This window comes from Micromys minutus (assembly GCF_963924665.1).
Source record: "Micromys minutus genome assembly, chromosome: 1".
NCBI classification, from domain to species: domain Eukaryota; kingdom Metazoa; phylum Chordata; class Mammalia; order Rodentia; family Muridae; genus Micromys; species Micromys minutus.
This window is the reverse complement of record NC_137969.1, coordinates 13,524,351-13,547,729: the sequence shown is the minus strand read 5'-3', so window position 1 is coordinate 13,547,729 and position 23,379 is coordinate 13,524,351. Positions and strand designations below refer to the sequence as shown.

At 39.1% G+C, this 23,379-nt stretch overlaps 1 protein-coding gene across 4 annotated transcripts in view; it reads left to right on the top strand.

The window, feature by feature from the left end:
* Nucleotides 1-22,167, top strand: part of SLIT2 (slit guidance ligand 2) — a gene marked incomplete at both ends in the record, with an annotated part of 320,456 nt that extends 298,289 nt beyond the window's left edge. For all 4 annotated transcript variants that reach the window (XM_080940387.1, XM_080940386.1, XM_080940384.1 and 1 more), the window contains 7 exons: nt 831-968; nt 1,060-1,300; nt 2,492-2,622; nt 14,142-14,296; nt 20,123-20,411; nt 20,625-20,836; nt 21,926-22,167. In XM_080940387.1, coding sequence (XP_080796513.1) covers nt 831-968; nt 1,060-1,300; nt 2,492-2,622; nt 14,142-14,296; nt 20,123-20,411; nt 20,625-20,836; nt 21,926-22,167 — 1,408 coding nt within the window. The remainder of the gene's footprint in view (nt 1-830; nt 969-1,059; nt 1,301-2,491; nt 2,623-14,141; nt 14,297-20,122; nt 20,412-20,624; nt 20,837-21,925) is intronic.
* Nucleotides 22,168-23,379: the final 1,212 nt, after the last annotated feature.

The following is a 23,379-nucleotide window of genomic DNA, read 5'->3' as shown; positions in this document are numbered from 1 at the left end:
TTTCCTTACAATATATTATTTTCTAGTGATAGATAGTCCGTGACAAATACAACTCTTTCTACTTCCAAAATATACATAATAGACTTTGTCAATTTGCCAGCCGTGGTAGCTTCTGACTGCAGCCCTAGCACTCGGAAGGGGTAGGCAGGATGGTTGACCACAGAATGCTTAAAATCCCCTTTGTAAATTTACATATAAGACTGCCATCATCCAAATAGACAGTGGAATTAAAGAGAACAGAAAATGGGGACACTGTGGACCACATAAGGAAAGAGAAAAAACAACAGTGTGCAGAAGTGAGGAAGGAACCCTGGTATCAGTTCCTTGTACCTGGATATATCTGGATTAACTCCCAATCATTAAGGAGTTAATCATTCTAATTTGTACATTTATCTTTGTTTTTTAAATAAAGTTTTTCAAAAAAAAAAAAAAAAGACTGAATTTTAGATCCAGGTTGTTAACCCTGAAGCTCAGGTGTGCAACCATATTCTTCTTTGTACTTGTGTAGGGAAATTTATGTGAGCTCCTTGTCTCTATATGATTTAAAGTGAATAGATGCTGTAGATATAAGAGAATGGAGAAACTGGATAAAGAAGATTTCACGTTTTTATATATTTCCATTATCTTCTTTTAAAATAAAAAAAGGAGTTAATTGTTCCTCTGACTTCAAGTAAGACAGCCATGCCTCACAGTGCAGCCTATCCTACTTGGAAACCCATTAATTAGAAGGACAAGATTGCTGTAAAGAGCTTTTCATACGGAGATGGTGCTATTGTATCCAGATGAAAGTGATCTCTTGGCTCAGTCGTGTTGCTTCCTTGTTGAAACAGGTGTGACTGCACTCCGGGCTACATCGGTGAGCACTGTGACATTGACTTCGATGACTGCCGAGAAAACCAGTGCAAAAACGGTGCTCACTGCACAGATGCAGTGAACGGATACACGTGCGTGTGTCCTGAAGGCTACAGGTGAGAACCCGAGAGCTTGTTTGTGTGCACTGAGATATCTCTAGGACCCTAGCGCGTCTAGTCTAATCGATTGCTTCTTTCCGTTTGCCAGTGGCTTGTTCTGTGAGTTTTCTCCACCCATGGTCCTCCCCCGCACCAGCCCCTGTGATAATTTTGATTGTCAGAATGGAGCCCAGTGCATCGTCAGGATGAACGAACCGGTATGCCAGTGTTTGCCTGGCTACCTGGGAGAGAAGTGTGAGAAACTGGTCAGTGTGAATTTTGTAAACAAAGAGTCCTATCTTCAGATTCCTTCAGCCAAGGTTCGGCCTCAGACAAACATCACACTTCAGGTGAGAGATCGCTACCCCACGCCACCCTCAGCCCCCGTTGAGCCGGACTGGTCAGGAGACACATTTAGCTGCCTGAGACAGGGAAGAAAGAAAAACTAACTTGTGTGAAAAGCATCAGATGTTTTCCATTCAATTTTTGTATGTTTTAGATAAGATAGGAGCCAGTGTGTTAATTCATTAAAGCTGGAGACTGGACACCAAGTTGCCACTTCATTTGACACTTTAGGCGAAGATATTTTGCCCGTTAATTTGTATGGCCCTGCCCTATGCACACCAGAAAGGCTTTTCTTTGAAATCTGCAGCTGAGATGTGCAGTCACAACACCACACCTTAACACGGCTGTCTGTCATCCCTAAGTCTTTACCCAAAGCCTTGAGAAACAGCCGTGCAATTAACAAATATTTTGAGGTCTTCCCACAAAGATGATTATCACTAAGTAAGTCATTCGCACCCCTGAGGCGTGAATTATACTAGATTAGGGATAATAAATGTAGAGTATTTGGACAAATTGGGGTTGCATACTTGTTTTATCTGGCAAGCAAAATTCTTTAGTGTGTTTTAAATTTAAGTGGCTTTGACCCATGTCTTATAGTCTTCCCTCCTTGTCTTTTTTTTTTTTTTTTAACCCTGGCACTGAAACACAGGCACGGCTTCTGAGATTATGGGGCAGAAATACTGGGAGGGAGCGAGGTTCCCTTTAAGAATCTCGATCTACACTATCTGTGTTTGCTACACTGAAAAATGCTGTAAAGTTCACTGGTATAAGGACTTTTAAACTCTAACTTAAACTTAAGTTCTATAAGACCCCCCCAAAGAAAAAAGTAATATGAAAGCAGATATTTCCTGTTTCTCTCTGCACACAGCATGTGTATCTGTGCCAAGAATAAAGCTCAGAGTAGGAGAAAAAAAAATACAGATACACAACATTTTCCAGAAAAAACAATTCTGACATGACATCTGACAGATTCACTTAGATATTTGTCACTGGTTTTCTTAGTTATTCATGGATTTATTTATAACACGACAATTACAAAATTGCCTTTAAGCAGCAACTTCAACAAACATTCTTTTTTTCTCATACTCACAAGACACACCATAAATGAAAACTCCCTGTTCACTGATCAACCTGCTTCTTTGCATGAATACATTTGGTTGACTGTGCATCCTAACATCAGGGCTACCTCCTACTAGATTGCCACAGATGAAGACAGCGGCATCCTCTTGTACAAGGGTGACAAAGACCACATTGCCGTGGAGCTCTATCGAGGACGAGTTCGAGCCAGCTATGACACCGGCTCTCACCCGGCTTCTGCCATTTACAGGTGAAGGTCTCTCAATTACTGGTTAAGGTGAAAACCCTTATTCGATGAAGAACTGCTTCTCACCTACAAATGTATAATTCGAAGGGATTGGGGATATTTTGGTGATAGCAGGCGGCCTTAGTTCTTTACAAATTGCTAAAGCAGGATACCAGGTAACATAAAAAAAACAGAGATTTATGTTTTATATTTTGCAAACTAGGAAATCTAGGATCAGAACACCCAAATCTTGCAAAGAAGTTCCTTTTAGTAGTAGTATTCTACTGGAGAAAGAAAGGGAGGGGCACGTTAGAGATAAGGGGAGGGAAGAGGGGGCTCTCCCTTCACTTGTGCTAATTACTCTCTCCCTAAAGAGACAGACAATCCTCTGATTATCTTGTGGCTTCCCTGCCCCCTACCCTTCAACATTGCTGCCTAGGAATGAATTTAATGCTCACTCAGCTACTACAGTCAGCATTATAACACCCTTAGTACCAATACTGATTCATATTCATGTTGATGTTGTCACTCTGTTTAGTTCTGCCTGTCCTGGAGCTCACTCTGTAGAGCTCCCTCTGTAGACCCGGCTGGATTCTGTTTCAGAGACCCAGCAGCCTCTGCCTCCTGTGTGCCACCATGCCTGACCTGATTCACATTTATAATACTGTGTTTATGAACAAAAACACATCTGTATGCTAAGTACACTTGGCCACAAGTGACTGGATGTTGATTATGACATAAAGTTGAGTGGCTGTTGTCGGTGAATATGCAGATGTGTTTCAAATGCCTTCCTAGCTCATTGGCCTCTTCAAAGAGTTCTGGGAATGGCGATGCCAATTACAGCCATGAGTAGAATTTGCTCAGTCCTTCTGGCTAGGCCACTTGGGACTATTTAGAGCAAAAAAAAAACAGACACATAATTATTGGTTTTCAAGTGGAATACAATGGTTATTTCACCTCAAAACACTGATGAATTACAGGCAACATTTTATATCATTAGCCTTTGAAGTATATATTGTTTCAGCCCATAAAAAGATTTCATAAATTTGTGTTCCATTGAGTTGTACTTCATCTTTTGCTCTGTGATAACAATGGTGCACTATAGAACCACTCCAAACCATAATAAAGGTTTTTGGTTGGTATATTAAAGCTAACGTTCATATAAACTATACCAAAATATTTCTCAAGAAGTTGGAAGAACCCAAGTGATTTTCCCAAATGAAGAATTACTGGAAAGGTCTTGTGGTGTTTGGTTCTGTGTTCATTGCCATTTTTTACCTCAATGGAAAATAGTGTATGTCCTGTGACAGTTATAAACATAATATTGTGTTGCACACACTCCATATAAAAATAAAAGCTCATGTTTCTATTAGAAAATTATATAAAAGAGACATATTACTTGCTCTTGAAAACAGATTCTATTTAATTCTTATATTTCAAATTAAAACATGCATTTTGGGCAAGTTGTTACATTATTTTAGTTTAAAAAGACAAGCTACAATTAAGCTAATGTTCAAAGAAAAGATGGGAAATTTAAAAATGAAAAATGAAAAGATGGGAAATTTAAAAATGAAAAAAATCTTATCGATAAATTAAGAGATTATCAAGATATTATACTCAATTTTAAAAATGTGGAGGCCAGATATGTTGGTCCATGTCTTTAATCCCAGCATTTGGGGACCAGAGGCAGGTGGATCTCTGGGCATTCAAGGCCAGCCTGCCCTATATAGGGAGTTCCAGAACAGTCAGTGCTGCAGAACAGAGACCCTGTCGCAACAAAAAATAAATAAATAAATATATATATGGGTGTGTGTGTATGTGTGTGTGTATAAAAGCATGAATGACGTCAGAAATGAATTAAGATATTTCTGTTCATTTACATAAAGTAAAGGTGGACATAAAAACAGAGGTTGGCTGCTGGAAGGAGGCACAAATTCCTCGGCTCATTATTCCGAGTCCTGAACTATTTGGATGTCATCAGCCCTCATAGAACACTGAAGTAATAGAAAAATGTGTTCCTAAAATCATGCTCATGCCATTACCTGTCTGTCCTAAGAATGCAGACAGTAAGTAACAGTGCTGTCTCGTGAGCTTATGCTGAGAAGTAACAAAAGTAACAGCCAGTAACAAATAAAACAGCAAATTGATCTACAACTGTAAATAATAATCGCTGCTGGCATCAGGAGTCACGATTTCCCAAAATGGCTGTTAGAAAGAAAAGGTTACTTCAGTACAAGGATGTTTCCCTCACGTTCTTTATTCACAGGCTGGTTTCTTGGCATCTGGGATAGGATGGGATCATCTCTAATCCTTTGTTTCCTCCCGTGTTCACTTGGCCATTTAACACTGCTCTAGTTTTCTGGCTTATCTTCAAAGGACAGAAAATGGCATAGCCTTCCTGGTTGTCCCTCCCTTTCTACACGTTATGAGTGAAAGGTGCTATTCTGCATTTCTTTAGGAAAAGCTCAGCAGTAGCAACATTGCAATTGGCTCCTCTGAGGTACTTCCCAAGTGTCCAGTTAAATTGAATTTTCAAATAATATTTTTATTCAAGTGTATACAACATTATGAAAAGTGCACACTATTGCTTTAAAGGACATAATTAAATATTCTTATTTTAGATAACTGTTCTTGTTTGGTTTCCTTGCTATAACTTATGGTACATAAATTTTAATTTTCTGAGCAACATTTTTTTCATTATGTATTGCTTAATGCTCTATGAGGAAAGTGCATTTGGAAATTAATTTTTAGCATCAAGTACTTTATCATTCGATTGGTTTCTTCTCAAATTGGATTAAAATGGATTTTTTTAATATTAGAGAAAATCACATATGTATGTACTGTTCCTATAGGGTTATTTTTTAGTTTAAAAAATTCACTTATTCACTTAAATCCATTTAAGATTCACTTAACAATCACATATCGGTTACTGTGACACATGGGTTGGCAGAGGCAGAAAGATTTCACAGGTCACACCTAGATCGATAAGTTTTACTTCAAAGGTTATTTTTTCTAATCTTAATAAATAGAATATTGTTTTTAATAAAAAATGTTTTCTTAGATGAAACAAAAGTCATTTTGCTAAGAGAATAACCACTTTGGAAACTTCATCAACAGCTACCTAGCTGTAAGTTATGAGGACGAGCTATAGCTCAGTGAACAGGGACACTGGGTGCTCCTACAGAAGGTTGCCTACATCCACACTAAGAAAACCTAGACCCTCTCTATGTCCAGCTCCAGGTCTCCAGTACCTGTGGCCTCTGCAGACATCTACACTCATGAACACATACCCACACAGAGACACAGAGACATGATTTATACAAATAAAAACTAAAATTTTACAAAACAGGACAGTTACTATACCTGCATGGATGTTGGTGAAACAAAAGATATAGAATATTTTTTCAGTACAAAGTAGCATATGTTATCAGCTTATTTTTTTACATCATCACAGAAGACTGTGGTCTTTATATATATATAAAACATCTGGAACACCAGTCAGCAGTGGGAGAGGCTGCGTTGGGGCCCTCTGCTCCTTTCTGATTGAGGGGATCCAGGATCTGAAATTTTGCGTGTCTTTCAAACTCCCAGGTACTGCTGGTTCTGTGGAGTAGACTGGAATTGTGTAAGCTGTTCTGTGAGCTCATGACATGCCTGAGACACATATCAGGCTTTGTGATGTTTTGATATCAACAATGTCCACAATATTTCTATCACAGCAATCATCAGATGCTACAAACGGAGGTGCGTTCTCCCTAGTGACTGGCTGTTAAACATTTGCTAACACCTCACAACCTATAGGGCAAATGAAGTGAGCCCTGTAACAAGTGATCAAATGCAGGTTCTAGAAACATGTCTGCCTTTTTCCTTTAGAGAATTCCATATAGAATGACGCAATACTGTCTTCATTAAGTGGGGGAAGAATGACTGAACGCATAACTACAATACTATATTCAACACTATTCAGAGGCTAAAACTACATTATAATTCTCAAACATAATACAAATTTACTGCTCATTGAAAGCAACTTTCTTTTAACTGCTATTAACATAAATTGATAGTTTTTTTAAAAAATTTCCTCCAATAAATATTAATATCATACACAAAATGAGACTGCTTCTTCAGAAACTCAATGAAAAATTAGCCAATCAGAATGCTCTACCTTACTTGTGTACAGAACTCTGGATGTTGGAAACTGTTGTGACTCCATAGCATTCTCTGCTGTGAGCTGCTAGGTTCCTAAGCTTTAATCTGTCTACATTCTTGAACTATATAAGATGGAGGAGGAGGAGAAGTAGAGGACACAGAAGAGGAAAGGGGAAGGGGGAAGGGGGAGAAAGGTGGACAAGCAGAAATAGAGATGAAGGAAAAGCCAGAGCACAGTGGAACAGTAAAGATAGTCTTCCTTGGAGAGAGACAGGATGCTTACATCCTTTTTAAGATGAGCATTCAGCCATTTTCATGTGCTGTCTGGGACGGCATCAGCATGGGCACTCTAACATTGGGCAGGTTTTGACATCTCCCATGAAGTCATAGAACTGTGGAAGAATACATGCAAATGCCACAGCGCTGAACAGGACAGAGGGTAGGGCCCAGTCCCTGGTCCTGATGGTGATTATGAATTGACCTCATCTCTGGAAAGCAGTAGATAAAGAGGCTACTGAGAATCTCCCTGCCTCACAGAGTAGAGGTTCTTTATGTCTATTCCGGTGCATTTTATTCTAACAAATCTTCTTCAAACCATTGATCAAGATACATTATTTAGAAAACTAATCTAGAAAAAGTATTCTAAAAAACACTTTGATACACAAAGTAGACATAAATAACTTCATGGGGGTATGAGAGGGATTGTTTTTTTAATTGGTTATTTTATTTATTTATATTTCAAATATTATCTCCCTACCCAGTTTCCTCTCCACAAGCCCTCCTCCATCCCCTTGCCTCTATGAGGGTACTCCCCCACCTGCCAACTCACTCTTGCGTCAGCTGTGTAGCATTCCCCTATCCTGGGACATCAAACCTCCATATGACCAAGGGGTTCCCTTCCCAGTGATGCCTGATAAGGCCATCCTCTTCATCTTAGAGCTTGTAGTTCATGCAGGGAAGCGAGGGCACAAACCTGGAGTCAGGAACTGATAAAGGCCACAGAGCAGGGTTGGTTTTCTAGACAGATGCCACATACCAAAGTATATTTCATAGGAAATAGAAGTCAATAAAAACCTCCCAACCAAAAAAAAATCCCAGAGTCAAATGGATTATATGCAGAATATACCAGATCTTCAAAGAAGACCTGATACCAATACTCCTCAAACTATTACATAATAGAGAAACAGAAAGAACACTACATAATTTATTCTATAAAGCCGCAATTACTCTGGTACCTAAACCACACAGGAACCCAACCCAAAGAAAAAACTTCAGACCAATCACACTTATGACTATCAATGCAAAAATACTCAATAAAATTCCCCTAACTGAATCCAAGAACACATCAAAATCATCATTCACCATGATCAAGTAAAGTAGGCTTAGTCCCAGGGATGCAAGGTTGGATCAATATATGAAAATTCATTAACGTAATCCACTATACAAACAAACTCAAAGAAAATATCACATGATTATCTCCTCAGATGCAGAAAAAGCATTTGACAAAATACAAACACTCCTTCATGTGAAAAGTATTGGAAAGATCAGGAATTCAAGGACCATACCTAAACAGAATAAAATTGATTTACTGCAAACCAACAGCCAGCATCATATTAAATGCAGAGATACTTGAAGCAATCCCACTAAAATCGGAGACAAGACAAGGATGCCCACTCCCCCCATATCTATTCAATATAGTACTTGGAGTGTTAGCTAAAACAGTAAGACAAAAAAAAAAAAAAAAAAGAGGTCAAGGGAATACAAATTGGCAAAGAAGAAACAAAGGTATCACTATTTGCACATGATATAATAGCATACATAAGCGACCGCAAAAATTCTACCAGAAAACTTCTCCATCATCTGACAAACAACTTCAGAAAAGTGGCTCTTTATTAAATTAACTCAAATAAATCAGTAGCCATCCTTTATACAAATAAGTTCCAAATTTGGTTTTTATGAAGCCAACCTCACAGTTGGAAAATTGCATGGTTTTCTTATACCCATTTTAAGCGCAGAAACCCAAATAATACTTAGGTAATCCATGAGGGGAGTGAACCTAAGTTGCCTATTAATGGTACCAAATGAAATTTATGTTCCCACTTGAATGGGGCAAAGTTGGGTGGTTCTGTGGCTACTTTTGTGAGTCCCCAATTACAGCATCCCCTCGGGGAGTGGTGGGAAGAGATTTATCAATACTTATCCTGACCCCAGTGGGTACTGTGCATTGCACCTGGGTCTGGAGGGAGGTGACTGTGATGGATTCCAAACTCAGTGACAGCTAGGTCAGTCTTACAGGGAAAGTGTGGGGGTTGCCATACTTCCGTTTTAACAGAACACATAGATAGGTACAGCAACCTTAAACTGCCCGATGCATCTCATACTAAACAAGACAACGTGATATACCAGTTTAGCTGTTAACTGTTTGCCAGCCTGAGGTAGTCTCTTTTGATCCTGTGATACACCACCCTCTTAACAAACAAGGACCGTATCATTAATTTTATAAACCTTTTAAACGGCCTGTATCAGAACTTTCTCCACTGCAAAGTTACATAGATAGAATTAGCCTACGTGATAATTTTTAGCAGGCTTTTGTCCGATTTATATCATTCAGTGAGAGAAAAATCGTAATATGAATCTCACTCAAAATTGGAAAATAGGATCCAGACCCAATTTGCAGAAGACGCACTTAAAATACATTCGTATAACCTCCAGGCTTTCATCGTGAAATTACTTTTTTTTTGTAATTTAGTAATTTTTAGATGTGTCAAGTTGTAGAATCCTCACATAAGTTCACTTAAAATGTGACTGTTCTTGAGAGCTGAGGATAGCAGGTTAATGCGGTTGCCTAATTACAAGCTTACTGAAGGGAAACTAATCTTTTAGAAAGGGTCACATGATAGAAGCACAGACACCCCGGGCTGGCCTCTCTGCTCTCAGGCCTGCTTAGCTTGAGTCACCTTTGGAAATGAGGTGTTCAGCTCCGGTGAGTCTCAAGAGAACTAATAGAGTGTGTGCCATGTTTGTAAGCAGAACTTCACTGATAGTAGCAGATAATTGGTACCCTTATTGCTCTTATTTCTCTAAGGAAGAAAAAATTATGACACATGCTCCACACATGTTTCATTAGAAGTTGGACAGGCTAAACAACCTAGACCCTTTCTCATTCTTTAATGCTGCCCCTCAGTGTTCCACGTTTCTTAATAAAATGTATCTTTAAGAAACTTTCTCGACCTATGCCAGAAACCCATGTGTTCTATCACCCAGTGCTATAACTGACAGCTCCTCTTACCCTAAACATGTCTCATTTATGTTGACTTGATTTCTGTTTATTAAACATCCACAAGGAGATATTCGTGTGGATCTTTAACAGTATCCAGAAATAAATAATGGATGACCCCTGCTTTGAAAAGGAGCTTACAATTTAGATTGCATTGGAGATGTAAAACTCAAAAGCAAATAAGACGGGGAACAAAAAAATGGTTGAGGTAAGCAAATGGAGATACTGATGAAATGAATCTCCTCTGGCCTCCCAGCAGGCACCCTGCATCAGGGAGCACAAAAAGCTGAAGGTCTCGAACCACTCAATTTTACGGCACCAAACACTATCATTAGCAATGACATGTCTGAATTGATTGTCTAAAATCAATATGTGACCAAGTGCCCAGTCCTCAGTATGGGCCTTTTCTTTGAAATTTTAAAGAGAAAAAAAAGTGCTTCTCTATTAATATTTATAATCTAATTAAGGCTAATGTTTATAGAACATCCATAAAAAACCACCTCAAGTTGTATAGGATCTCAGGGTTAGCGTCAATTGGATATGACCTTGGCTACTAACTTTGTTGTGTTTCTCTATATTTTAGTACTTCAGTTTTTTTAACTTTTGGTAGCCTAAGTAAAGTATATCTCAAATAAGTTATATTTATGTTGATCTTTTAGCATTATCTTACCATCGACTTTATAAGATGAACTAAATCAAATTTTTCCTTAAGATTTAGGACTAGTTTTTTTGGATAATGCTTTTGCTGAATGTGATGATGAGACTAAATCTGATATTTAGCTTGTTTATGCTATGCATGCTTGTAAAATTATTCATTTTTGAAACAAAATTATCTGTATGGGGGATATTTATAGCATCCACCAGAGAAAACAAACATGTGTTTTCATAAAATAACTTAAATTTCTTAAATAAAATACCTTGTTAAACATTTTTGTTAATTATTAATTAATTTATATTCTAAATGCTGCCTTCCCTACATGGTCCCCTCACTATAAGTTCTTCACCCCCATCCCTTCACCCCTTTCCTTCTCATCCAGTCCTGCCTCACCCTGCTATCATCCCCCTTTCCTGAGCATCAGGTTTCTACAGGATTAAAGGCATTCTTTCCCACTGAGGCCAGACAAGGCAGCACTCTGGTACATCTCTAGCGTGCCGTATAGATAAGGCCATATACACTCTTTGGTTGGTGGCTCCTCTGGGAGCTCTGAGCAGTTCAGGTTAGTTGATACTGTCATTCTTCCTATGGGATTGCAAACACCTTCAGATCCTTTAAATTCATAAGAATTCAAATAATCAAAAGTCAAATCCAAATAGTTCCCAATTTAGTCCTGACAGTGAAACTCAGCATATCAGTCTCTTTGATACAGGTAATTTTCTTGAATTTTTTTATAATTTGAAATGAAAATATAATCACCAAAACCTTCACTTCTCAAATGCCTTCTTCTGACCTCTGATTTACCAAGAACACTTGAACACTTGCATGCACAGATTTACATGTAGGAAAAAACAATCATATACATAAAACAAATCTCTAAAGAAAGGTTTAATAGAATATATTGCATCATTACCTCCCTTCCCTTTTCTTCATCCAGCCCCTCCCATGGAAGAGTAGTTGACTTTCACATTCATATCCACCATTTCTTTAATTGCTGATATATTTTTCACTTATGAAAATAGAAGTACAACATACTCAGAGTCGAAATTATTTCTCGTGTATATATAAGATTTCAGACTGACCATTTGGTACTGTATAAGCGATTGTGAAGTTCTTCCCTGGGGAATGTTCTATCTCTTGCTCTTGGCATTCTTTCATTGCCTACAGTTCTTTTTATAGAGTTATGGCCCTGAGAGATTTCCCCCTTTCTTTAGTCCTTGTTGAGTTTATGGTCCTTAGAAGCAGCATGTTGTTTATTTTTCATGAGTGTAGCTTCTCTTTCCTGTCTAGGAAACACAACCACAAATGGTTGCTCTGGCTTACAATCTCTCTGCCCTCTTCTCTTCAGTGCTCTCTGGGCCTTAGGTAGTATTATAGGTGGATCAGTTGTTGCTGGGCACAGAGCGTGATATGTCCTTTTGCTTTTTTGATATGTCCCTTTGCCCTTTGTTGAGTTGTAGCTTTCTGTAATGGCCTACCTGTAGCAAAGAAAAAAATTCTTATGGAAAACAAGTATTTTTTACCCACTTATCTATCTTTCAACCCATACATTTATTTCTTAAATGATATATGAAATATCTATCAAAGATTTCTACATATAAGAATTCTTTTCTATGTGGCTATGTGGTGTGTGTATGTGTTTGTATGTGTGTGTGTGTGAGAGAGAGAGAGAGAGAGGGAGAGAGAGAGAGAGAGAGAGAGAAAGAGAGAGAGAGAGAGAGAGAGAGATGTGGGGGCTTTGCAAGTGTGTACTCGTGTGTGTGTGCATCTGTGCTAAAGGTTAAGGCCAAGTGTCTCTTGGCATCGCTCTATGAATTGCTCACTGAACTGTGTTCACCGATTCAGTTAAGCTTTCTAGCAGCATGCCCTAAAGGCCCAACTGTGATCATTCCTTCAGCACTTGGTTACAGAGGCCTGTTGTATCACCTACTTCTCATGTAAGTACTGGGGATTTGAATTCATGTCACTACACTTTCATGACAGGCACTTAGCCCATGGAGCAGTCTCCACAGCCACAGACATGGGAGCTTCTAACCACAGTACCAAGAATTTAAAACATTTTCATATTTCTGCACAACATTTAATCTGTCCTCAAATCAGAACATTTCTGGTTTCGATCCATAAACAGTGGAATATGATTAGATTCAGTGGCGAGAGCACCAGAAATGTTACTGCATTTTCTGTTGGTTCCCAGGCTTGACTGCCTTGCAACATTTAAATATTAGACCAGAAAATTAAACAATCATTGTTGTAGCCAGTGTTATACATTCCTATTGACCAACAATGTCTCTATACACTCCCACATATGTCCATGTCCTAACTTTTTATTCATCTATTTTAGAGAGTTTTCCAGTCTATTGGGTTTTAATGGTCACCATTCATTCTTTTAAACAGTTTCTGCTATGAGATCTCTTGTATATGGACTGAATTGGGAGAGTGTTGCTACCATACCAGTGAGCATGCAGCTCACTAACTCTTCAGCCCAGTGTAACACCAAAGCTAAGTGTAGCTTAAACACAATTAAAACTATATAGCACCTATTAACAAATTGCACCAAACATCATCTTATGTCTCAGTCTTCATTGCCTATTAATTAACATGAATCCCTTAATATTTCTGCCTCTAAACATGTTACAAATCCTTTCATAGATTTTTAGAAGGAAGACTTGATAACTTGTGTGTGTGTGTGTGTGTGTGTGTGAGTGTATGAGTGTGTGTGTGTGTGTGTCTGTGTGTGTGTGTGTGTGTGTGTGTGTGTGCTAACAAAGAGAAAAGGTCACAAATCTCAAAGATCAAAGCAGTTTACATGAGAAGTTGGAGCATGTAAGGGGAAAAAAAGGAATGCTGTAATTATATAATCATATTATAATGTCAAAAATTATTTTTAAAAGGAAATGGGCAAAACAATGATATGTTTCTATGTTAAATATTTTATTTAACTATCAGTGCCAGCTCTCAACTGAAAAAAGATTTCTTCACAGTAATTTGGCTCCAGAGGCATCCCTCAAAAAAATACAAAAGAAATTAACGTATTCAATTTATCAAATTTGAAATAAAGGCAGAGATCCCATCAAGTTGGTTTGTCTGCATGCCTGACTCTGATTGGTACTAACACACTGCATCGCACACCGAAGGCAGCAACCTTGTAAAGGCTCTGGAGGAGACAAACGCTTCTTAATACCCTCTGGAGTTATAGACTGTCTCTTAGTAAATAGAACTTTTCTGTCCCATAAAAATAAAACGTACGTAATCATTTGTGATTTCCATAAACACAGTTAATGGGGCTGGGTAATAAGTGTACTCATTCCCAGTTCTCTCTGTGGGAGAACAGTTTTATTTTGTACCCAGATCCTGAGAAATTAAAAGCCATTGTACCTCCTTCAGGATATCCTAAGTTTATTGAGGTTCATATTTTAACTATGTTTTGAGTAAGGTTGTTTCTTTTTCCTTCTCTTTTCAATGCAGTGTGGAGACAATCAATGATGGAAACTTCCACATTGTGGAGCTACTGACCCTGGATTCCAGTCTTTCCCTCTCTGTGGATGGAGGAAGCCCTAAAATCATCACCAATTTATCAAAACAATCTACTCTGAATTTCGACTCTCCACTTTATGTAGGAGGTGAACTTAGTTCCAAACCCAATGATCTTCCAACTCTGTACTTCTCATTATCTATTAGACCTGAAATTACTGGTGTCTCATGTCATGTCCTTTGACACTGATCTCTCAATGGAATTGGCCAACAAGCATAAAAGAGAAAGGAATAGAAGTGTCTGTTACAGGGCTATTTCATCATCCTGGTTCTGGGTCTAATTAAGTGCATCATTGGGTCAGTGAAGGACATTAATTCTTGATCTATGACACACTAGCTAGGTAATTTTTATATAATGCCATTAATTGTATATCTGTCTGCCTACAGAAGCCAGAAAATTTGTTAGAGATCAAGTTGGAAAATGACAAAATAAGACTGAGGAAACAGCTCAGTGTATAAAATGCTCAAGAACCTGAGATAAATACCTAGAACCCATGTAAAATGACTGGCATTGTGGTATACTTACAATCTCGGTGCAGAGGAGGTTCACAAATACATCCCTAAGTCACTGATCCTTACTTAGCCTACTCTATTAGGTATAGAACAATAAGAAAAAGTGCAGGTATGCTCACAAAGGACACCAGAAGTTGTTTTCTAGCCTCTATCCACACATGCATGTGTGTATTCATGCACCTGAACATATGCCCACACATGCACATAATTAATCAATACAGTGTAAAGTAGGGAGAAATCTGCAACCCAGTTCTCTTAAGGAACAAACCATATTAGCTCAGCCCAATATTGCCTTACTGATATCTCTGATTCAAATCTATCAATGTTTATGGGACATCTACTGTAGCCTGAGTACTAAGTTCATGGATGATTAATGTCACAAAGCTAAAAAATAAATGTCCCTGCTGGCCCCAGAGATGTGAAGAATGCAGGCTCATATCCAAATCACTCATGTATCCTTACAATTAAATTATTGCAGATTGACTATACTCTGCAAAATAACTCACCTTGTTTCTTCACAGCAATCACAAGTATAAATATTATGAGACTCTTGTCATTGGATCTTTAAAAAGTTCTACATAATGTGTTCTGATTGTATTCATCCATCCCTCTTTCTACCTCTTCTAAATTGATCCTCTCCTAGTACTGGTGTAGATTTACTAGCTAAATCTGTGTCCTTTTATTTTTGACATTTTTATTATTTATTAAGAAATTTCACGTAATGAACCCCCTGCACCCTCACTTCCCAGTCCTCAGTTGCCCACCCACCCACCCTTCGAACCTTTTTGTTTTGTTGTTTGCTTTTCCTTCTGTATCTTTAAAAACAAGAAAGCAAGACCTGCCTTGCTGTCTGTGATATAAATGTGTGCCCTTCTACCAGAGCTTGCTCAGCTTCCCTCTCCCAGTTGCTAACTATGGTCGAGAACTCCTAGGATGGGAGTTTGTACCTCCTTCCCTCTAGAGTCTGGAGTTGGCTCTGACTCAAGCCTTTCTTTTCACCTATTCTCTAGTTAACAGAGTTGCCCTATAGTGTGTAAAGTCAGTCGGCTAAAGGGAAAAATTGTATTTGTTAAGCATTTCATATAATTAACATAGTGCTTCCTATTTTCCAATAATGTTTTTATTTATATGGCACTGCTTTTAGCAGCTTAACCTTTCATCTTCAGAGAAAATCGAAGTAAAAGCAGAAGGTAAACATTATGTTCTCTATTTCAAGGTCCCAAACGGACAACTTCAAGAAGTTTATAAAACTTTTGTAAGTACGGAAACCTAAATTGGGATAGGCAGACAGGCATATTGTCTAAGTCCAGGTCTTTCTACTCCAAAGCTACCTACCCTGCTGTTTAACTTTTTTTTTCTCTTACAACTTTATTTTTAAAAAAGAGGGATACATATACAGATTTTTAAAGGCATTTTGGCATGACACTATATGAATATTTTTTGTTAGTACTTAATTCTTTTAGAGGTTTGATAGCATGCATTGAAATCCCACTAGTTACCATAAACATAAAGTACATGTAGGACAGAACATAACAAGAGCTAAGAATATAAAGCCTTGTGGCAATTTTTGGCATTCAAAAATTATGACGCTTAATCTATACTCACCATGAAAGCTGTTTAACTTTTTAACAAAGATCAGAAAACAAAATGGCTGAAGCAATGTGGCTTTACTTTACTTCTGAATTTGTCCTTGACTTGTGTTATGGTGCTTTCATTCAAAAATATTTCAATCGATCTTTTAAGACCCATTTACAATATGGGACTCAGTTGAAAAATCCAGATGATATCATTTAAGATGGAGCATTATTTTTAAAAGGGAAAAAACATTTAAACTCCCAGATCAAAAGTGCTAATCCTTCTGAGGCTGGAGGTTTTGGAGGAATATGGAATTGCCTATGAATATTCAACCCTGTAGCAAACCATCCTTGTCTCAGCCATAACTCCCAGATAATAAACTGAGCCCGGTTGCCTTTCTTCCCAGATTGTGGTCTCTGGGGTGGTTGAGATTCTTTTTTTTTAACAATACAAGGAGCCCGTAAGACCACAGCCTGACTGTCACATGGCAGAGACAAAAGGAACTGAGTCAACAAAAGGGAAAGAAGGTCATGTCTAGTTCAAACCATAGCGGCCCCAAGAAGAGCTGTACTAGACATCCTAGACCTTGGCTCATGACAGAAGCATTCTCTGGGAAAATGCAAACCCATGATACAGCTACATGTACTGTCGTATTATTGACATTCATGATACTGTTTTTATGCAACATAAACCAGAAAAAAATGACATGGTTTTCCATACAACAATTCAACCAGAACACTTACTGCTTATCTGTCAGAGAAAAGTAATACACAGATATAGGTGTCTAGGCACGTTTTTCACAATGTGTCACCTCTGGACACAAGATTTTAATGATACTCTACCAATTACACTCACTTTAAAACATAGTAAAGCCTTTTTAAAAAAATCCACTTACCAAGTTATTTACTGAGAGGTTGGTGAATTAATTTACTCCCAACTAAAGTTCATGAAAATCATAAAAAACAAAATGACAGATTACCATATATGGCAAGGCAATATTCATCTGTCCTCTAAGCACTCAGGAAGCTGAAGCAAGTATTTATGATCCCAGGACATCCTCAGCTGTGCAGTAAATTAGTGTCTCAAAGGGAAAACAATACAGATCTGCTTCTGTTTATCAGTTAAGAACTAGCACTTGCACCAAACATACGAAGCTCTGACCCAGAGTAGTTATTGGTTAGAGCAATAATTCAGGCTAGAACATGTGGTTGGTACATAAGGAGGTGTTTTGGTCAATCCCCAGGTCCAAAAATTAATCAAGAAAAGGCCTCGATGTTACTCTTTATTTGCTATTGAAAGTTGAGTCCATGCATGGGATGTAACCCTGATGTTTTATACAGGTTTTTACGATCAAAATTGCACTCGCTGTTGTTGTGAGCTTTGGGACCAAATGACACAAGTCCAGTCATTGCTTCTCTGCAGAGGGACTTTGCCAGTCTCAATTTTGTCTTGATGTGTTCTCCTATAAACAATGTACCTCCATCAAAATGAGCTATTAAAATAGCTTTGGAAGGAGTTCATTTTTTTTTTACTCGTAAGAAATGACCCAAAATGAAGGTCATTAAATTCCACATGTCTGTGATGGATGAACATGATTTAGAGCGACTTTAGACTTAACTCCACAGGAAAGAATTTCCTGTCTCTGGTACTCCACTGGAAATGGTCAATTGTGTGCTTTGATCTTAGTGTAGTAACACATTCTCTGAGGCCAGACTTATAGACCAAGTAAATGCTTTTACCGATAAACTATAAAATTAAAGGCAATCAATTCGGTATGTCTTCTAGAGTGACCAAGGGCGCTCCTGCATCAAAATCACCTGTGCTACATGTTGACATTTAGAATTCTACACTTGTCTTCTTCCACATACCAATCAGTATCTCCAAATGAGGAGAGAGAGATGGGAAACTGTTCTTTTAACGTTTATTTTTTATAGGACTTAAGTATGAGAAGCTAATAAGCAACTAATATGGTCTTTTCTTCTTGAAAGAGGAGAGGCAACTAAGACTCAGAGCAGTAAAATGACTGGCCATAGTGTAGTCTGTTAGTAACTTTTCTCAGGACACTGATAATAAACAAACAACCTGAGGGAGAAAGGGTCTTTTATTTTATGGTTGGGGAGCACAGTCTGTCTTAACAGGGAAGTGGTGAAGGCCTGAAACAGCAGTTCACATTGTAGAAGTCTGTAAGCAGAGGGATGCACTTACCCTAAGATCCAAGTCCAGGGTACTGAAACACCCACATTCATGATATGTCTTTCTTGTTGTGTTAAACCATTCTGAATATACCCTGAGGTATGTTTGCCTGTGAAGGATTATTTAGCTTTTGTGCATGAGTGTGAGGATTAAGTTCATTGATGTGGGAAGACCACTGTAATAAAAGAGGCACTATTCCACGGATGGGAATCCAGGACCCTGGCATGGATAACGTGGGCCCAGCACTAGCTTACCTCCCTCTCAGGTTTCTGACTGCGCATGTGATGTGGCCAGTAGCATCAACCTGCTGTGCTTTTAACATTGTTGCTATGATGAATACCCTTGAATTGGAGGTTGAAATAGCTCTCTCTCCATTGATGTTTTTTTTGCTGGAGTATTTTACAACAGAGTCAGGAAAAGAAACTGAGATCCACAGTAATTCTAAATCATGTCAACTTGATAATGAACTTTAACCATGAAACACTCCAACAGTCTTGACCTCTAGACTAGTGACCTTGTATGCCTACATGCCTGTTAAGACTCAACTGGGACTCTCTTTGCCTAGGGAAGGGAATGGTGGCACTAAGAAAGGACCATAGAACACAGTGTTCCTCTAGAAAGAGAAGCCCAGCCTATAACCAGTAAAGCCCTCCCAGCCTATAAGCCCAAATAGTAGCTCAGAGAGCCAGAACAGTTGAAACATGAGCCTTGGGGAGTTGGAAAGGGGTTAAGTCATTGGCTCAGAAGCTTCCAACTCCTTGTCTTCTCCTCATGCAATGTCCTATAATGTCCTCACTGTAGAGTGCTGTCAGAGAACAAATTTCAGGGTCTGGATCGAGCCATGGAAAGATTCCTCAGCTTTGCCAAAATAGCAGTTACCAGATAATAGTCACCTCTGGAATGCATATGCTCCAAGATTGCAAACACTATTTGTGATGGAACTTATGCTGTGTTTTTCTAATTTTCTAACATGAAAGTGTCACCCTAAGTAGCAAGATAAAAACATGGTAGGGATGGGGTGGTATACGTGAGCAGCAAACGTGAACTTAGGGTGATGAGTTCATTGCTAAGCTAGAATTTGGCAGGGGTGCAGTTGGTTACTTGAGCCTCAGCTCTCACTATCAGAGTCTTGGACTGATCCAGGGCTCCAGCATAAAGCAGGTTGGGCATTCAGAAAATTTCTGCCTTGCCTGACAAGGAACCTGTGGCTCAAGCTCTTTAGAATGTTTCCTTTAATTTAACTGTTAATGGTGCAGTGTGGCTTCCCAGTGTTCATGGTGTCTGGTATAGACCCAGAGGGAAAAGAACAGTAATGTTGACCTCTAGTTTTTAGTTTGAGTAGACCTTCTTAAAGATTATATATTCATATATACATATATATGTGCATATATATTGGAGTTTTCGTTGAAACAAGTTTACCCATTAAAAACTGACCAGCAATAAACTAGGTTGATTTTTGTTAAAAGCTAGAATAACCTACTGCATCAAAACAAGATGTATAAGTCTTCTCTACCTCACCTGAACACATATATTTCAATTTAATAGAGATGTGCTGATGAATCTCAATATTTCTCAGTAACAAATGACTGAGGAGCACATGTAGCCTCTTAACTGACACACTATTTTCTTCTTAGGCATGCCTGGGAAAAGTAACGTGGCATCTCTGCGCCAGGCCCCCGGGCAAAATGGCACCAGCTTCCATGGCTGCATCCGGAACCTCTACATTAACAGTGAGCTGCAGGACTTCCGGAAGGTGCCTATGCAAACCGGAATTCTGCCTGGCTGTGAACCATGCCACAAGAAAGTATGTGCCCATGGCACGTGCCAGCCCAGCAGCCAATCCGGCTTCAGCTGTGAGTGCGAGGAAGGGTGGATGGGGCCTCTGTGTGACCAGAGGACCAATGATCCCTGCCTCGGAAACAAGTGAGTCCTAGTTGCTCGGTACTGAGTACAAATGGTAAATTCTCAGTGTCGTCTAAGAGAAGGGGGTGGGCATTTGTCGGGATGAGAGGTGGAGGAGGAAATCAGCACACTGGCATTCTGTTCTCTGTTCAGTCATGTGTTTGCCTAACCACCAGACCTTCCGAGGTCCTCTATCAACTGTGTTTACGTTCCTCTGTTTCTCCTTCCCTGAAGATGTGTACATGGGACCTGCGTGCCCATCAATGCCTTCTCCTACAGCTGTAAGTGCCTGGAGGGCCATGGGGGTGTCCTCTGTGATGAAGAAGAAGATCTGTTCAACCCCTGCCAGATGATCAAGTGCAAACACGGCAGGTGCCGGCTCTCTGGCCTCGGGCAGCCCTATTGTGAATGCAGCGGTGGGTTCACCGGGGACAGCTGCGATAGAGGTAAGCTGGGCACCTCCTCTTCTGCACAGACAGGGGTCAGGCTTAGCCCTGGTGAAAGAGCTACACAGACAGCAAGGAAACGTTTGGGCCTTGTGTGACTTGTCGCTGCTATTGCTTATGTCCAAGTGCTATGTAAAACCTGATGGGCAAGGCACTAAATTCCCCACTGTAAGGTTTTCCATGGCTATCAGACCTCTTATCACGACTTGATTTGCCGTGGAAATTCTTTTCCCTTCTACAGAGAACAGCTACCCAACTCACCTTTAGCTTCTATCTGGTCCCTTGACCCACATATATTATTAATCTAACTTTGGGCACAGAGAGACTACAGAGGTGGTAAATCTACTCTTGTCTGAGTACAAAAATCATCTTCAGTCTTAGAACGGACTGATTTATCACAGTAAATTGTGCAGGTGAGAGGGATAGAAGCAGCCCGAGTTTTCAGACCACCTCTCCCTGCTTTGTTTCCAAGATCGGAACTTGCCTTCCTCCATCTGGCACTGACTTTGGGGCATCAGACAAATAAGATGAACGTGCCTGCGGAAGCTTTTAACAGATGTCTCTTTTTTGAACTACTTCATGCTCGCATAATTTATGAAGTTAGTGGAATTTTACTTGTATTATGTAACATATTGGATAATATTAAATTCTAGGTCTAATAAATTAAATTGCATTCTCTCTGAAACTGCTCCCCGTGGTAAACAAAACCAGCTGTTAGTCCTGTAAAAACCAGAAGATGTATATTTTTTCTTTTTTCTTTTTTTTTTTTTTTTTCTCTTTTTTTGTAATAAAGGAGAAGATTTAGGAATCCAATTTTCTTGTCAGAAAAAAAAAGCATGTTGTATTTATTGTCTACACATATAGCATTCACTCTGGTGGAAATGGGGACCTAAAAGATCCATTTTTCAAGGAAGAGCAGGTCATGCCGTCAGCCCATAATATGGACCGCAAGCCCCCTAATAAAAAGAGCAAGTCTCAAATGAGAAGGAAGGGCAGCGACCACCGAATGGAGCTCTTGACTTTGAGTCGCTCTACCGAACGTACAGTGTCGATCCTTAAAACTGCTCTCATGTCCTTCTTGTCTTCTAGAGATTTCTTGTCGAGGGGAACGGATAAGGGACTATTACCAGAAGCAGCAGGGTTATGCTGCCTGTCAAACAACTAAGAAAGTATCTCGCTTGGAGTGCAGAGGCGGGTGTGCTGGGGGTCAGTGCTGTGGACCTCTGAGAAGCAAGAGGCGGAAATACTCTTTCGAGTGCACAGACGGATCTTCATTTGTGGACGAGGTTGAGAAGGTGGTGAAGTGCGGCTGTTCAAGATGTGCCTCCTAAGTGCATCTCTAGAAGCTTCTATCTTCGGCGAAGGTTGTACACTTCTTGACCATGTTGGACTAATTCATGCTTCATAATGGAAATATTTGAAATATATTGTAAAATACAGAACAGACTTATTTTTATTATGATAATAAAGACTTGTCTGCATTTGGAAAAATAATAATAAAAGGCACGCTTGTACTAAAGCTTCCCCTACACTGGAGATGTGTGCAGAAAAGCCACACTTGGAGGCATTAGTGCAGCAGTGGGGACCATTTCGACATGGAGCCATCTTTGGAACATGCTATTCCTAGCAGAAGCACACACACAAGAGCCTGGCATGGGACTGTACGCTCACATGCGATCGCCCAGAGCATAAAACCCATGACCCCCTCCATATCAGTTCACAAGGACACATTGAACACAGCTGTGTGGATGAGACTGGGAGGTAGATGAATGGAAATCCAGAACCTGTAGATAGACCTAAGGGATGAGATATATTTTGTGCAAGATCTAAAGTGTCCTGACATCTGGGTTTCATTCCAAGAGAAATGGGTGCGGGGTGCTGCCGTGTATTTGGTTGTCTTTGGCAATGACAGCACATTAGCAGAAACAGCACACGAAGGTGTTTAGCTACCAGTTTCCAGTATTAAATTTTTGTAATATAAATGACAAAGGAGATGATAAAGAACCAATAGATTATTGATAAATAAAAAAATTAGTAATAATACAAATTTTTGTTTCTATGAGTTCTAAATAGCCCTATACAGTATTCATTTTCAATGAGGAATATTTATTGTATTAAAGTACATTCTACTTAACGATTTAGATCATCATTTTGGACTGTTTCTCGATGCTTTAATATATATTAATTTATAATTACCCTGATATTTTTGTACATTTTCAAACTTTAAAAATGAAATCAGGATCTTTTTCGGCAATAGTACTAACATAGGATGTTATTTGTTATCTCGGGATAAGTATATGTTGTTCTCTTGGCCAACCTTGACATCTGATCATTGATGTTACCGGACCGTGGCCTCCTTCAGGACATTTGCAGAGGGCTTGCAAAGTCTCAGAGTTGAAACAGCAAGTACTTCCATCTGCCAGACGTCCTCGCTGGAAGAAAGGTTTATCTGTAGCAATGCCCAGTGAGAAGTAGATGTTTTGCAAATTAATAAGCATTTCCCTTCCACGTTTTGGGGGAGGGTGGGAGAAGAAAGACTGTTA